The 17,694-nt window shown below is 41.1% G+C and overlaps 1 protein-coding gene and 1 long non-coding RNA gene across 10 annotated transcripts in view; one reads left to right on the top strand and one right to left on the bottom strand.

The window, feature by feature from the left end:
- TOX2 (TOX high mobility group box family member 2) overlaps positions 1-17,694 on the top strand; it is a 251,651-nt gene that overhangs the window by 147,061 nt on the left and 86,896 nt on the right. For 6 of the 9 annotated variants that reach the window (XM_081916974.1, XM_081916970.1, XM_081916975.1 and 3 more), the window contains exons 3-4: positions 6,682-6,927; positions 11,778-11,840. In XM_081916974.1, the coding sequence (XP_081773100.1) occupies positions 6,682-6,927; positions 11,778-11,840 (309 nt within the window). The remainder of the gene's footprint in view (positions 1-6,681; positions 6,928-11,777; positions 11,841-17,694) is intronic. The other 3 variants (XM_081916973.1, XM_081916976.1, XM_081916972.1) reach the window with 1 other exon arrangement.
- Positions 14,892-17,694, bottom strand: part of LOC309373274 — a 104,315-nt gene continuing 101,512 nt past the window's right edge. The window contains exon 4 of the long non-coding RNA XR_014169930.1: positions 14,892-15,071. This is a non-coding gene — a long non-coding RNA (uncharacterized lncRNA). The remainder of the gene's footprint in view (positions 15,072-17,694) is intronic.

The following is a 17,694-nucleotide window of genomic DNA, read 5'->3' as shown; positions in this document are numbered from 1 at the left end:
TCCGCAATGATTAATTTGACTCGGTCATTATGAACACAGACAAGTCTGACAAAATTGCATTTCATTCCCCACTGAATTCATAAAATCGCTGTACACATAATAAGAAGTTATAGCCCTGTGCTATCCACTATATTTGACAGGATTTCAGCTCTGGAAAAGGAGAAGAAAAGGGAGACTGGGGAGAGGGGATTGCGAAGCTGTTTAAAAGCCTACAATTTACTTAATTTTGCTACAGATGTCATGTGACAAATATGCACTCCAGGTTTCCTGTTGAAGTTGTACTGAAAGTAACTTTGAAGGGGTCTGATGGTGATTGCTGTGCTTCTCCCAGGACCCTCTGTTTACTTTGAGGGTGGCAGGAGCACAAGGCTGCATCATGCAGTGGTGAGAAAAGCTACCCTGACCAATATTCTCATTTCTGCCCTACTACTGAAGCCATAGGAGTCCACTTGTCCTTTGCAGATGGTCACCCGAGTGAGAACGCTCAATCCCAACCATATACTGCTACTGGAAGAATAATATTTTGCTGCTGCTCCTTGTCCTGGCTCACTGTCATATGATCCTCTTACACCTGTGCTTGCCACAGATTCCATAGGGGGAAACCTGGATCAGAAATACTGCCGAGAAGGTGTCGTCTCTTGTGTGTACAGCTTTTCTCGCTCCCTCTTGGTGTGTTACTTAAACCCACCAAAGTGTATTGACCCCTATTCCTCATGGGGAAGTAGAGGGCCTAGCAAGTTTAAGAAGGCATCACACAGTAGTGGAATTGTGTATTAGAATCACAAATGATAGAGTTTCACAAATGGGATTCTCCTACTGCGTGGAAGGTTGGCAGACGAGCAACGGTGAGTTCTTAGTTGTGGACGATGCAGCAATATGTGCTGAAGAGGGCTTGGCTGTGGGGCCATGGATTAGTAAAATAGTGGGGGACTGCTGTATTTGAAACCTTGACAGTAGTGGATGTGTAGCATTTTGTGTGAGCAGCTGCTCTATCAGAAGACGTACTAAGATAGGATGCAAAAGCCCATCCTGTCCCATTTTGCATTGACAGATAAATTTATATTGCTCTGCCTGTTTTCCTTGCTGTTCACCAGAAACAATTTCTCTCCTGCTTTCTCTCTTAAACTTATGTTTGCCTCTAAATGTTATTTGACCGGACCAATATTTACCTCCAATAATGATGAAAATCTCCATCCTGCTAACTGTGAATAACATTCTTTGAATCAATGTTTGTCTGAAGCTTCCAGGATCCCAGCAGATAATCACAGAGAACATGACTTGACAGAGAATTGGGGTCACTTAATATTTGTCAGGTTTCTAAGGAAAGCATTTTCCCTGGATTCTTGCTCTGCCAAGTAATGTTCTTTGTGATTAACAATTGCACACAATGTCTTGACTGAGCTGCTTCTCTATAGAATTGAAAACACTTTTCATTTACAACTCATTTTACATGTGTGGAGAACTGAGGCACAAGAAAAGGGTTTGTTTTCAAAGATGTTGAGTAACGGCAAGATCTGGGCAAGATTCTGTCTGCATGGCATCTGGAGTGTTCAGATGCAAAGCAGGACAGGCGTCCTCCTACCATTAGCAGTTACTTAGAATGGGACATTTCAGCAAGAGCAGCTGTTCTTTCCTCTGTTGAGGACAGTCTGCATCAGTTTCCCTTTTGTGCACAATACAATAGGCATAAGAGCTTCATGCACCTTTGCAGCTGACCACCCTAATGACTGGCTTGGTTCTATTTCTCAAATGTCTTAACAGGTGTTGCAAAGAGTTACCTATCCCCACCTCAACTGAGAGGAACTGAGGGAAATTTCACTGAGAGTTCCTGGCAAACCCTGGTTGGCCAGGCTTTCTCTGCTGCAGTTATGCAGCAGAGCAGACTTCTTTCCCAATTTCCAGGATCAGATCTGTCATCTGCTGTTATAGCAAGAAGCCTAGAGTCTGAGCAACAAGCTCTGTGAGCAATGAGCTACTCTGAGCAGGTTCTAACTACTCTTCTTCCTTCTGGAGGAAACTGTTAAGGTCTGTAATCGTATGCAGAAAAGGCTTCCGAAGCTGGTGTAAAAAGGGATTTGTACCAAATAAGACTGAGGTCAAGGGTGCCTGATAGCCATTTGGAGAGGATGTAAAATCCATCTTTTCTGGAAGGCTTTTGGTGGCTGAGTTTTAATGAGGTTTTGTACTGCTACTGCTAAGATTTGTTGCTAAGGCTTTGCACTGCTGCTGCTACCAGAAATGGTTGTTTTATTGTTTGGTATTTATTTATTTTATTGCATTTTTATGGTTTATGGTTTTAATTATTGTTGAAAGGTGCCTTGAGCCTCAGAGAGGCGACATAGAGGCATTTTTAACAAATAAGTGAGAGTCTCTGGAATTTTGTGTGTGCATAGCACACCCCTCCCAAGATACATACAGGTGTATATGCGTGTGGCTGCCATTACTTGTGTGTCTTGCTATTCCGTGAATAGATAAACATGGAACCACCCCACTGAAAAGAAACTGACATGGTATCCCTCTGATGTCATTGGTAGACATGGGCAATGTATCAATACATGACCCAGGAACAGTTTGAGGGCCAGAGTGTGATGGTGCCCTCACTTGGTGGTATATCGTGGGTGGAGCTTGCTTGCAACTGATCCCCTTTGCCGCCAGTGCCCAATGTGCAGAGGGAGGAACAGGCTGTGTTGGCCCTGGCCCTGTGAGGTGCCAGGGTGAAATGACCACTATTCCTGCCAAGGGAGCTGAGGTGGCTTCACCCTGGTGCCTTGCAGGGCCAATGCAACTTGTTCCTCCCTCTGCTTTTCATCATGATGTTGAAAAGCTGACATCACCCAGCCCTAGTGATTGGGACTAATAACCTTACACTTGTGTCTGAATGAAAAAAGTGGAGGCACCAAGCATACAAGACCCGCACTGAAGATCCACCAGAAAAACACTGTGGGAACTGTTCGTCTTTCTGTCCCATTGCTTTTTGTCTTGGGGGGGGGGGCAAAAAGGGAGCCTTGATTAGTAACGTAATTCCTTCCCCCTCCAATGGTTTTTCCATTGTTTACCAGTGTTGTGGGTTTTCTGGAAAACTCTGAATTTGAAATTTTCCTTAGGGGTTTTTTTCCTAGGGAAAATGTTTTTAGGGTGATTTTCATATGGTAATTTATGTTGGGGAAAATTCTGATACCCTAGAGAGCATGTTCTAATTTACCCTGTTTATTTTATTTGCATTGAGCAGAAAAAGCTAAAGAAAGCAACCCACATTCATCTGTTGTGGGTATTTGACCAGAAATATTTGAGGTAAAGAATGAAAGCACACTTAATGCGACTGAAATGTTAAATTACGTAGAAATTGTTATTGGAATAACTGAAAAAAAAATTAAGACAACAGCATGTGCTTGGGTATGTTTACATTTAAGAAATAAAAAAAGTAATTCTTGACAATCAACTCAAAGAACTGTGCACCATATGCTGATGACCATTCATCTGTGTGATACCTCTTTGTTACTACTAATGAAATGAAAAAATTTCCAAGGGAAAATAAAGCTTTGGGAGGAAAATCCATTTTCAAAAATTTTCTGACCCTCACTTTATGCATCCCTCCTTTTTATTTATTTTTTTGCAAGTTCATTCTGCAGAAGGAAAAGGGAGGTGATTCCAATGCATCTCCTGTGTGTCTGACTCCCTGAACTGAGTGGCATTGTGCAGCCCTCTGATAAGACCAGAACAGAGAGGCAATTGTTTCACTCCAGCCTACTGGATGTGGCAAACACAGCTCTGTTCCTTTGTCAAATATAGACTTAAGCAGTGGTGGACATTTACATGGAAAATGCTCAGTGCTGCTTGCAACTTGCTCATTGCTGGCTTCCAGATTTTTACGGGAAAGAAACTAGCCTGTATATTTGAGATTATAGCTATTTTCAGAAGCTAACTTTGGTTACACTGGGTATCTTAAATATTCAGTTGTGGTCTGTCTGTCAGATACTTTGGTATCCATGTGCCATCTGAATGCTGCCCTGAATTTTGGACACAAAGATTGAAGCTAAATTTACAGTAAAGGCGTTTAACTCTTGGTAATTAAGATGCTGGAACTTTTCAAAAAATAATCTGTATTTCTTACCCTCTCTTTCCCCTTCTTTTCTCCATCTTATATGAAAACATATAAAGAGTAAAGAATCATAGACCAACATAAGGTCGGAAATTACTAGAGTAGTATTGGATACAACCTTATGCATCTCATTCGGTTGGATTCTATAGTTTGACATAGAATTGGCACATTATTACCATGTATCTAGTTAAGTTGATGTACATGCAAAGAAATGTACAAAATTGGCATGACCCTCTGGCTTGTAATACACTTGTGATTCAGTAATTGCTGCAGAACAAGAGTAGCATTCTGTTATAGTTGCATTGGACAGTGTTTGGACATTGTACAAGTAAAAGATACTAAGCAGATAAGACCCCTTGTATCTCACCTACAGTTTTTTATTCTATTATATTATGGTTTTGTTTTTTCCTGGAGGTTAAGAAAGCCAGGTATTTTCCCTAGTGTATCACAGCCCCAGTCCAAGTCATTGAATAGCAAGGAAGCAGATTTAGAATGACCCCCTACATTAATTAAACAACGACAACAGCAACAAAATGGCCATTTCTTGCATCTTTGTTCTTGTGCTTTATAAAAACACTAACTGAATCAGTGGGCTGTGGTGTTCTGTAGCAAGGGTTTTCAAAATCTGTCATAAAATAGCAGTTCAACCCTTTCCGAATGTCAAGATAAACTGAGGATTCAACTTGCGTTCTTCATTCTCATCATCAATGTAAGGGCAGCAGATCAAAAGGAAAGGCAGGATCAGGCTTATGAGGGATTGTAATATGCTTTAAGATGCCAGAGCAAATAGCTTTGGGGGAGAAATAGATGGTAAATCCATTATTTCATTTGACTTATGTAGGTTAAAATCATGCTGTTGGTTTCCCCATTGCCCTTACAGAAATACAAAAGTTTGCTTTTGACTGGGGGCATCAACACAACTTTATGTATCCAATCATTATGTACAAGTGTTCTCTGTTCTCTCTGTAAATATTTTTCATACAGTCTCTTCCTCTATGATGAAATAAGCAACAAGGATACAGAAAAGGGTAAGGGTAAGAGATCTAGGGCTGCCTTAGGTATACAGAATCCATACAATGAGCTTCCAAGTATGAAACAGTTTCCTTTCCCTTCCATTCACATTGCATTTGAATATGTCCAAGCAGCAATGGCTGGTGATATAGTTTGCTAAGTGAAAGTGCTGGCAACTGCTGGTTGCCAAAGGAGCAGTCTCTCAAAGGAGACTGGGAATTCCTCCATACCAATGGGGGAAGTGGGCATTGCTGCCAGTGCTGTGCTTGCGCATATTTGCTCTTTGGATGGCTACCCCTGCTTACATCAGTGCTAAGGAGACTGTCTGGTAAACAATCATGTTCTTGCTCAATGCTTGCATATCTCTGGTGCTTCTGAAGCATGGGGGGGGGGGGATTTCTCCAGCACCTCAGTTGCTTTTTAGCTGCTGCCACCTCAGGTCGCCAACATTGTAGTCAGTAGAGAAGCTCGCCTATGTAGAAACTTGGTGTATGTGTGGGAATGAAGACAGAGGTTTTCACTGGAGTGTGAGTAAATTAAAATGTAGCTTTACAGTATTTGTAATGTATAATCTACTATATTACGAAGAGGAATGCAACTTAGGCAAAAATTAAGATGCAACCTAAACCTGTGTGGTGGAGTCAAAGTGGGATTGCTTTAATTTTGGATGGAATCATTAATTTGTGTACAGGAGTTTGATCCAGACTGTGTGGGAAACAAACACACCAAAAAGAAGTTGCTTTGCATCATGATCATTATGGTTCCCTGCTGAACACAAGTATACTCATCCAGCAATATTTTATGGCCACAAGAGCTTTGATGTGCGAGTTATTCCGCCTGAAGATGGTGCTGTGTTTATTTTAAAATGAATGTAGTAGATCCTCATGTCATGTGCATCTGCTACCTCATTTGAAAGGGACAGGGCAATCTTTATGTGCTTATATTTTGTATCCATATTGGAGAAGCTATAGTGCTATTGATGGGGGCAATGAGATGCCATCTTGCATGCAGTTATACATGTTGTTTTTAATTGTTTTTAATATTGTCATAATTTGTTCCCTTGCCACAACTTCCTTCAGTATTCGTTCCCTAAAGTGCATTTGTATTACCATGAGGATTCCAGTGGTGCAATACCAGCTCAATTTTCAAAATGTAAAGCATAGATATATCACCAAACCGGCCTTACTGTCATCTGACTGGTTGTGAATGAATGTGCCTGTAGTGTTTTGCATTCTTTTATAAGAAGTTTTCTCCCTCTACACACATTTCTTCTTTTTAGGCTGTAGTTCTCTTCATGCTTACTTGACAATAATTCCGTGAGACTTACTATCCTGTAAATAGGCAATGTGTGAGTTTGCCCTGTACCACACAAATTCTCTATTCTTGTATGTTGTGGTTTTTTAAAAAAATAAATGTATTCATGTAAAGAGTTCATTCAAATTATTTGTGCTCTTAAAATAGCTTTTGCAGAAGGTAGGCAGACTGTATAACTGCGGCTATCAGTTAAGGCTTTGGATAAATGTAATGCGAGATCTGCTTTATAAGAATGTCTTTTTTCAATTTTGTTTTAGACATACAATGGTCAGAATGAGAATAATGAAGATTATGAAATCCCTCCTATTACTCCTCCTAACCTCCCGGACCCTTCCCTCCTTCACTTGGTGGATCATGAAACTGGATATCATTCACTGTGCCACAGTCTCCCTCCAAATAGCCTGATACCAGCATACTCCTACCAGAATATGGACCTCCCAGCCATTATGGTATCTAACATGTTGAGCCAAGATGGACACCTTCTTTCTAGTCAGCTACCTACTGTAAGTAACCTTTCCTTTTCTACTTGTGTTTCATTTTACACCTTGGGTGTGTGCTATTAGCATCCTGTTGGTACCTGAAGTCCTGTTAGGCTGGTTCCAGGTCATGAAATACGTGGAATAGCTTTTACTAGGTCAGCTTCTCCTTCTGAATTGATAGCTTTAGAATTCATAATACTCTTGACTATGCAGAATAAAAATGCTTATTTGTAGGCAGAGTCTTGTGGTATATGTTAATAACCTGCATTATATAATTGAGCCTTTCGATTCTGCTGGCCTACTAAAAATACACTTTCTTTCCCTGTTTTGTATCACTTATTTTTCATTATGAAAAGACTGAATTTAGAAGCACATTCATGGGTAAGCATGACTTACAGGGGAATCGAATAAAGTGAGTTACCACCAATCATTTTTCAACCTTAGGGAACTAGATACCAGAACTGAAAGTTCTACAGTTGACTCCTTTATAGCAATTTGGTCACGCTCATAATTCTTTTCTATTCACTTTTTTGGCTTGAAATTCTCTTGCTTTTTTTTTATTAAGCCCTGCTAATGACTAAGATGTATTCATGTGGTGGTTTTATGTTTCACTCTTTGTGTATATAATGCCATACATATTGATTTGGGCCTTTAGGGACTTGCATGTACGTGCTTTATTCTTCTTGTGTGCTGTGGCTTGATCTGTAGAAACAGGGAGAGATCTTCCACAGTCTCCCATTCATTGCTTTGTTGATATGTTTAGTGGAAATATAAATACCACCACATCCATCCACATTACTTTATGCTTGGGGAAGTGAACATCTCTGTACGTTAAAGTAAATGCCCAGTGTTAGACCCACCAAGCTTTATGTCTGTGATCATCCATATAGCTTAATTTTTTTATATAAAAAACCCCTTTTGAGAGAGTCTGTCCTTGATCTTTTCCTCTAGCTCACCTTTTGTTTACACAAGGATATGGAAGAGGGAAGCAGTCTAGGCAGGAAAACTCATGCACTCATTCTGTCATCTCTCATTTGGTAACACCTAACTGGCTGAAGCAAAATTGGGGTTTCTCCTGACCATGTCCACTTTTTGTACCTAATCTCAGTGACAGAGGCAGTGTTCACATGTAATGCCCAAACCATGGTTTGGTGCTACATGGATGAGCCTCCATGGGCCCAAGCAAAGAGTAACTTGCTTTTCCTGTAAATGATTGTCTATTGCATGGTTCTCCTCCATCCCTGATGTACGGTCAGCCTAGGAGGCAGAAAAAGGTAGAAGGAGGAAAGGTAGAAAAGTAGAAAGAAAGACAAGAAAGTCATCAATGAGAAAAGTCAAATTAGCTGCCCATTAGTCCCCCTTTCAAACCACCAGCTTCCACTGAGTCAATTTTATAAGGGAAAGGCAGGATAGACAAATAAGTAAGTAAACAAATAATACATTTAAACTGATGGAAACCCTGCTTGAGGAACAGAGTCTGGCCTCCAGTCTGCTAGCCTGTTGCATATGCAGAATTGTTTAAATTATTACCTTTTATTGTGTTACTTTAAAAGGTCTATAATACTCTTTTGCATAAAATAGTAGAAGGGGGTGGAATCCTTAAGTGTGTAAAAGCTAGATCTGGGAGAGAATGTCTAAAGTGTTTGCACAGAGCAAAGGTGAATTTGTAATGGGAAGCAAAAAATTGAAAATAAAAAAAATCCACGTTGCCTTAATTTCAGTTACAGTTTCATGTGCAGTATGGATATTACTGTGCAGTTTTATTAGATAACTATGCATTATTTCCTTCATCATTAGCTTCCTTGGATGCATCATTTTATTTGTTTAAACATTTATATCCCATCTTTCCAACAATATTTTTTAGTGTAGTGGCTTCAGTATTGGGCTTCAATGTGGAAAGTTCAAAGTCCTACCAGACTATGAAGTTTACTGTTTGGCTTTGGATAAATCACTTATCTCTCAGCCGAATTTCCTATATAATTACTTTATGAGATGGTTCAAACATAATGTTATAAACCGTGCTCCGCAAAGCCAAACAGTGGTTTGTGATGCTTGAATCATTACCGTTTGACAAACCATTGTTTGTGGGTTGTTGCCAATCCCAAACTTGAAACCATGGTTTGAAACTCTTTGTCAACCCATAATTCGGGCAAATGGTGGTTGGGTTGTTACATGTAAATCAGTAAACCATCGTTTGGGCTGTTGCTTTGCCTTTGGAGGTTGTCATTCGGTTGGCATCCTGTGATTGTCAAGGAAAGTGGGAGGGGAAGAGGGAAACTACATAAACCATGGTTTGCCTGTATATCTGTAACACAAATCATGGCTTAGAGCTGAAGTTTTGGGTAATGCAGATGATGGTTTGGTGGTAAACCTGAACCAGCCCTTTGTGAGGATAACATTGTTTTTTAGAGGAAAGGTGGGATACAGATGTAACAGTTTTTGCTCAGTTAATATAATGGCAATTATACAAGCCTCTTATCTAAAAACCAATTGATTTTTCTGGTGTGGGCTCAGACTCTGGAAAGCAAGTAGACGTTATAGGAGACAATAGTGCAGGAAGTGGAGGAAGCTCAGCCCCACCCTCTCACCACCATCCCCTAAATTTGTGGTGGATGTTTTATTGTGTGTGTTTAATATGAGGGGATTCACCTTATCCCTCTCCTTGTCGTGGCTGTCTCAAAACCAACAGGCACCTTGTATGAAATCAAACGTTACTTTTAGGGCTCCTCTTCAGCCGAGTTGATTAAAACATTCATTTCTGAGACAAAAGAGTCAATTTCATATGAAAGATATTTCCCCCCTCAGTTTAATTTAAAGTGCAGCCCCAATGCCTGACCCCTATTTTCATAACATGATAATTTTATCCTGCGTTGATTGTCTCATTTTTGAGAGGAGATATTGCACTTATAAATCAGTTTCTAAAATACCCAAAGAAACAAGAATAGCGGGATTTATTAAGCAGCTTCTACACATCTGAAATAATTTATTTTAGAGTAGTCCTTGGGAAATGTTCTCTTCTTTACTTTATGGTTCTGTTTTACAAATGCAGCATCATGACAATAAATCAGGACTGAGCTGCAGGAAGATAAGAAGAGGGCTTAGTGTGCTGTAAGCGTAGAATAGGGATATTAAGATTTGTTTCCCCCTTGTAATGAAAATGAAAAACGAAAAGAAAGGAAAAATCTGGAGAAGTCACGAGTTTCTCATCCATTTCTCAACGGAGGGTGTTTCACTTTAAATGAAGGCCTCTGGAAGCATGATATATCCCCAAGGCTCTGAGCAGCAAAAAGGCCACTGAGGAAGTGAATTGTCTTTCTGTTTTAAGCCAAAATTATAAACATTTCTACCTTTTTGTCAGACATTCGAGTTTCCATTTGCCATTAAAATGATCTTCAGGCCCTCTCCTGTCCCAGCGAGTCAGGCATTATTTTCCATTGACATGTACTCCCGGTACCTCTGCCGTATGTTCATGCCTTGATAGCATCTATCCCAGTTAAATACATTGCAGTTTTCAACTGGCATTAATGAAAGGTCTGCATGCACAGGAGGGAGAATGAAATCCTATGGGCAGAAGAAACAGGTTCCAAAGTTTGTCTCTGTTAACAGCTTATACCTGCCAGACCCTAATTCTTTGTGCAATGCCACAATGAAGTGAACTGTCTCCATTTTATTGTTGCCCAATCCCTTGCTCAAAAGATCCTAAAGTGTTCAATATGTCAAAATCTATTTTCCCAAGTCAGGTATAAGAAACGTCAGTATTAAATACACAGAACATACCCCAAAAGGCATGTGTATATGTTTTTAAAATATAATATATAAAAGCTGGATGGTGTGAACCAAAGCATAGAAAAGCACATGTTGTTGTGCCAAACCCAGTGGCGTAGCGTGGGGGGTGCAGGGGGGGCCAGCCGCACCGGGCGCAACATCTGGGGGTTAGGGTTAGGGGGCGCAAATCCACGGGTTAGGGGGTGCAAATTACTTGCCTTGCCCCGGGTGCTGACAACCCATGCTACGCCACTGGCCAAACCTCACATATAACCAATCCAAACCAAAGGTAGAAGAACTCTTGGTGTGTTTCTGTTTGTAGAGTTGCCAGGTTGCAACCCAGGGGAACTTCATGACTCTTTTGACAGCCCCATAGTTGAGAAGGAGGATGCAGCCAAGGTTTCTTCTACCATGCTCCCCCAACCCACCCACATCTTGTAGCCACCTTCCCCTTTTGCCTAGTGAAACAAGAAACAAGAAAGAGTTTTGTTCTGTCACATTGTGGGTGGGCAAAGAAGCAGGGTGATGAGAATAGCAAGAGAAACAGTAGCTGCTCTCTCCTTTTGTGACAGACGGTATTCCTAGACTGTTAACTGGCAATCCCTTTTTGTTTAGGGTAATTTGTGCTGTACTCTCTGTCTCTGTCCAGACTTTGCTAGCATTTGTTATACTAATATTATGCTGGTTTATATTTTTAGTGCAAGAGAAATTTCTTAATTGCTAGAAGTTTAGGAGACAAAGACAAGGTGATCGAAATTTATTCCTGTACTCGGAATTCTCCCCCAGTCCCAATGTGATTTGACACAAAAACTACACCCACAAATATATGTTATCAGTTAGGATCAACAAGAGGGTATTATCTTGTACGGTCATGTTTTTAAATAAGGAGATCAAGTGCAGCTGCTCATTACTGCCTCTTATCCAAGGAATCTTCAGAACACTGTATACAGATGAATAACTAATTCTCAGGACAGCGAGAGCCCATGTGACTCTAGTGGCCCTAAACGTAGGAAGGGCTGGGGAACAAATACATAAATGAATAAATGATTCACTGGCAAAGCATGGAATGGATTCTTTGTTTCCCCTAACTCCCAACCCTGTTGCTTTAGTCATTAGATTGCCTTCCACTGAGGTCCATGGGACTGCACAGGAGTAACTATTTGCAGCATGTGGTAAGTGTTTTCAGAAATGGAGCTTTTAATTCCATGCATATGTGCAGTGATGTTTAATTTAACATACCCATATGCAGAGAATTAATCTTAACCTCCATTTTCGTTTCATGATGTCTGTTTTTCATGATGTTAAGAGTTACCGCTTCCGATTACTAGATAATCAGTATTATTCTTAGGTTTTTTTTTGTCTAGTGACAGAAAGCGAAAGCAGTTAGAAGTGCACAAAGCAGAACAAAACTTGTTGTTGTTAAAATATATAGAAAGTCACAACTTCTTCTCCTTATAATAATAGAGGAAAAAAATCTCAATGAAATATCGGTATCCTGTAACAGAACTACTGCTTTCTGCTTTAGAGTTAGCAGCACATAAGGAAAACATCTGAAATGCAGAGTAAGGCAGTGGCTCAATCCAAACACCATGTTATGACATGATCAAGGAAGCTTAACTATGGCTTGGAAGAAACTGACAAACTTTTAGTAGCTCAGTATCAGGGTCATGGGTACTTCCTCAGAACTGAAAATTGTACTGCTTTTAGATATTCAGTTGTGATCTTTGTTTGTTGGAGCCACTGAGTTCCAGTGACTGACCAAAGCTTGTCCAAGTATAAGAAATTAACGATTCAAATAAGCCTCTGTAGGACTGTGATTTCATGGCTAAATCAAAGTTGCAACCCTACAAACATATATCTGCAAGAAAGCTACAGTGAATAAAGTTGGAATTATTTCTGAGTAAACAAACATAGGATTGTATTTTTAAGTATCCAGTGGATTCATTGGATTCACAAAGCACTATTGTTGTGACTCCATCCCCCCAACTCACTTCGGTTGACGTTGTGTCTGGTCCCATATAAACCCTAAGCTAAGTTACTGGACAATATGTAGCCACAGTACTTGATGGATTGCGCCCAATGCATATTTTGCTGAATGACTTGATGAAATGCTTTTTTGAGTTTGAAACTTTCAAACTCCATTAGAAGACTAAAGGTTCTACATACTCCCTTTTTTCTGCCCTCTCTGCACCTGTCAAGTGTTTTCTCCTTTCATCCCCACTGATTGTGAGATATGAAAAAAGTTAATGTTCTCTTCGCTAAAGCAAAGGGAGTGTGGCCAATAGTTAGACCACATCCTGCTGCATTGGTTATAAAATAAACTTTGGTTCTATAAATAACCTGCATACACCACGTTCTCATTATGAAAGAACAAAGTGAGGAGGAAATTTACCAGTTGAGGTATAACCACAGATGTTGATGTGTTCCTTTCTCTTCTTAGGGTCTAGCTGATGTAGGATTCTGTTGCAGAGACAAGGAGGCTATTTTGAGCCCACACATGTTTTATTTTTTTATGAACAGCCTCACATGCTACACTAGAAACTATGCCATGCTAAATGTTTTACAGCCATGTAGACAAATGGTCTCTGTGGGAAGCAGCTGTGAGTAGTAGTAGTGATGCTACTACTGCAGGCTTCCTCAACCTTGGCCCTCCAGATGTTTTGAGACTACAATTCCCATCATCCTTGACCATTGGTCCTGCTAGCTAGGGATCATGGGAGTTGTAGGCCAAAAACATCTGGAGGGCCGAGGCTGAGGAAGCCAGTGTACTACTGGATCTGATGAGTGTTAGGAACCGGTTTGCTTTGTCAAAGAAACAGGGTATGGTCTGAAGGCACACCAAGCAATCACCTTGCTGAAGGTTTGGGTCTGGTCACAGCTTGGATGGGTGCCTGCCTAGAAACTCCTTGTAAGCTTCCTTGGGTCCCATGAAGACGTAAATGGAAGAAAATAAATAAACTAATGTAAATAAATAAATAAGTAGGCACAGGAAGCATGCAGTTGAGTCAGTGTTAAGAAGCTATTAGCTTGTGCAGAATTAAGAAGGCAGAATATTCAGCCACAGTTCAAGGCTGACAGAAGTCCATCATAAACATGATACATGGAAATATGTCCCACCGATTTAAATGCTTCCTTTGATCAGGCATTGCTTGACTTTTACTAATACTTTATATGGTTAGCAACAACGGCATAGTTAGCCGCTCAGGTGCCCGGTGCGACACGTGTGTCTTGCCGCCGGAGGTGGGGCAAACTGCCCATGGGAGCGGGGTGAGCCAAGGCAGGGTGCACTGTGTGGAGCCTCTCCACAGTCTCTCCCCCAGCTGTAGGGTAGCTAAGGCGTGGGCTGCTTGAAAAAGCGGCATGGAGCTTGTAAGCAGTCTGCCCGCTGCCTTCCCCTCAGGAGAGATGCGTGGCTCAGGCAATCTGCAGGCTCCACGGTGTGGCGCCCTGTGCCCCCAACCTCACCTAGTGTCATGAGCCCAATTTTTATTATTATTTTAAAAACACATATTTTTGCCATTTTGTAACCCCCCTCAGTGATGACACCCAGGGCGGCCCACACCCACCCACCGCACCCCCCTTCCTACGCCACTGGTTAGCAATATGTCCTGCCCTGGACTCCATCTTCTCATTGTTTGGTGTGAGGGTGGGGAGAGGTTGTAGATGCTGAGAATATCTCAGACTGGGTGGAAGAGTTGCCTGAAAAATCTGTCCATTTTGAAAGAGGCATTAGTTAACCCTTTATTGAAGAAATCTGGCTTGGACTCACTGTTTTGGATGACCTTCACCTAGTGGCCAGTTAACCATTATTGAGTTGGTTTCAGAGTGGGTGGTAGCATTTCAACTCCAGGCAGTTTTTCGATGAGACTGATGAATTGAATCTGTTCCATTCTGATTTCTGGCCTGGTTTTGAGATGGAAATAGCCTCAGTTGCCCTGGTAGAAGACTTAAAACTGGGAGTTGGTTGGGGAAAGGGTGAAGCCTTGTTAGATCTTCTAGGCATTGAAGAATGAGTTGGAAATAAGTAAGGAATGGAGGATAAGAAATATGAGGGTGGGTAAAAGAAGGGGTAACTAACAAAACGGGGCAAGAAAAAAAGCAAACTTCATACCAATGTGATGGATTGCTTTTATTTTTCAGTTGAGCAGGCAGCCCCCCCCCGCCCCCGCCCCTTCCCTAGCCCCTTCATAGTACACAGAGAGATATAAGCCTCCAGAAGGTTGCTGAGCACTTTCTAGCTGTTCATTTCACAGGAATAATATCATCAGAGCGTTATCTTTAGCACTGATACAGCAGGGAGATCTTTTAGCATCTTGGCGAGGAACTTGAAGCAGCACTGAGAGACAGACTGTGCGAAAGGCGAGGTGGTGGGGAGCATCTATTGAGCAGACTGGGTTAAAGAGCTGTCAACAAGAAATGGGTTTTCAGAAGGGAATTTGGAAATACATTCATTTGTCAGAAACAAAAGACAGATTGCAGCCGGAATGAGAGAACGTTCAGTGTGGTGCAAACAGCTTTCCTGTCATGCTCAATAGTGGGCCAAGCTGGTCTTGAGGCAGTGGCCCTATTTAGAGAACCCATGAGCACAACAGAATTCTATGCACATACTCCTGTGTTCATGCTGTAACAGTGAAAGGCAGACTAAAAGAGCTCATAGAGAAACATTCCTGGTGGCTACCCTACAGGTATAAATCCCCAGAGGCACATAAAACTGAAACCTGGTATTCTTCTTTAATGTTGCAAGATTTTGCAAGACCTTCTGGTATTGTGTTTTTGGTAAACACATGATTTAATCTGATTTTAATTTTTGATCAGAGATATGCCTGCAGAAAAGGGTAGGTAGAAGCTGAATTTCCTGCCTCTTCTGCCCGGCAGACCCTGTGCTCCCTGAAAAGGCTCCCCCAAGGAACGAGGACTCAGCTGAATGGGATGGGCTGTGGCTTGAAAGGAGAGGTGCAGGGAATCAGGTGGGGGCACCTTCTCTGAACAGTGAACCCTGCACCTCAGCACAGCCCACACCTATGCTCATCCTATTTGTCCATTGATGGATTCAATAGAAAACTAGTGGCTGTGGGAGTCTTTCTCACTTCCCCCATACAAGATTCTGAAGCAATCAATTTCAAACACCTGCAACTGCTGAGAAATCCACATATGTCAATGAAAGCCTCTGAAATTTTCGTTGCTTTTCAAATAATGGGTCTGCATTGGTGGGGACAGCTCTTTGAAGAAAGGGAAGTGGGAAGCAGCTGGCAGACTGTGTGGCAAGATTCAGAGCAATGGCATCACTTAGCCTTTCCAACCATATGGACTTACCATATAATAATCAGACCAGTCCTGCATGTTTTGACACAGTACCTCTCCAAGGCCTGTAGCAGAGTCCTTTCTGCCAGTTACACTACCTGAGATCCTTTTAAGGGTTTGATCTTGGTGCAAATCATAATATTGATATGCAGACTGACATCTGATGGAAAAACTTGTAGCTCTTGCCAGTCACCTTTCTTTTGACTATTGTCAGTGAGACTCATGGAGTTTCTTGGATTTCTACTGTTGGATTTGAATGTGGATCAAAATGCTACATTCATTGAAACTTTGACAGGGACACCCATGTACACTGGGGACACGCTTTCCATTTTGACCTCACTGCAGATTTTCTCTGTCCATTATTTGCATTTTGCTTAACATACGAAAGTGCTGGGTTCACAAATCAGTATTACCTTGGTTACATTTCAGGCCTTGTCACAATAATATGATTATAAAGATAATGTCTCCCTTGGAGATTTCTCATTAGAACTAACTTGGCATACTTACTTCCAAGTAAAAGACGTGTTCAGCTGTCCCTCTAAGACACAGGAGTTAGCATGTTAAATTTTTACATCACTTTTTTGTTGTTGATCATATCCATAGCACAACTGATACATAAAAACTATATGGCTCACCCTCACATCTCTATAAGGCAGAACAGTAATATTAGATCGAGAATTCAGACTGGGAGAGAATAACATGTCTGTAACAGCAATTTTTTGAGCCATGTTGCCCAAACCCAAGCAAAACCATTTAGACAGCAAAGATTCCTAGTGCTAATGGATTTGTTAGGGATTGTACCGTCCATGCTACACTATGCTTTCACTCATGAATCCAAGCAGAGGAATAAATCATTAGAGTCATCCTACTTTTGTAAAAGGTAACGTGAATCATCCATTAAGAGTGGGGAGTAGAACTCAGGATTACAATGTTGCTACTAATGGGCTTTAATAATTCAGGAGATTATTCTATATTTCATCTATTGCTTTGCACTATACACACACACACACACACACAATCTCCCCATAAATCAAATAATAAAATGAACAATGCTAAAATAATAAAATACACCACTCGGAATAAGTCAAGGGAGGTGAAAACAACAGATTGCTATATAACCATCAATTTACAATATGTGGGTAAATAAATAATTTTTAACCTGGTGCTGTAACAATGTAAGCACCAGTCATATTTGGGAGGGCATTCTACAGTCAGGGTGCCGCCACAGAGAAGACTCTAGCCTGGTGGATCATGGAGAAGAACCTCCTCATTCTAGAATAGTCTAGAATAGGGACAGGTTGCTCCTTTTAAGTATTTTGGGCTGTTTAGGACTTTAAACGTAAGCACCAACATCTTAAATTCACCTTAGAAGCAAATAGACAAACAGTGTGATTCCTTTAGAGTCAGTGTAATGTTAACAACAGCAAAAGAAACAGTGTGATATGATTCCATCAGACTGTACTGGGTTAAAATTCTGTATTCTGCCACAATAGCTCTGTGTTGTCTTCAAGGAAAGCTCCACACACTGCTCTTTATAGTAGTCCATTTGGGAGGTAACCAGACCATGGGTCACTGTGGTCATACTATCCTTGCCCAGGAACAATAATTACTGGTGAAAAAGCCAAAGTTGAAAAAGGCACTCCATGCCTCTGAGGCCACCTGAGCCCATAGTGACCATTGGATTGGAGAGTACCCTCATATTATGAACCACATCTGGAACAGGCT

The sequence above is a fragment of the Podarcis melisellensis genome (genome assembly GCF_964234715.1).
Source record: "Podarcis melisellensis genome assembly, chromosome: 6".
Taxonomy (NCBI): domain Eukaryota; kingdom Metazoa; phylum Chordata; class Lepidosauria; order Squamata; family Lacertidae; genus Podarcis; species Podarcis melisellensis.
This window is presented reverse-complemented; position numbering and strand designations above follow the sequence as displayed.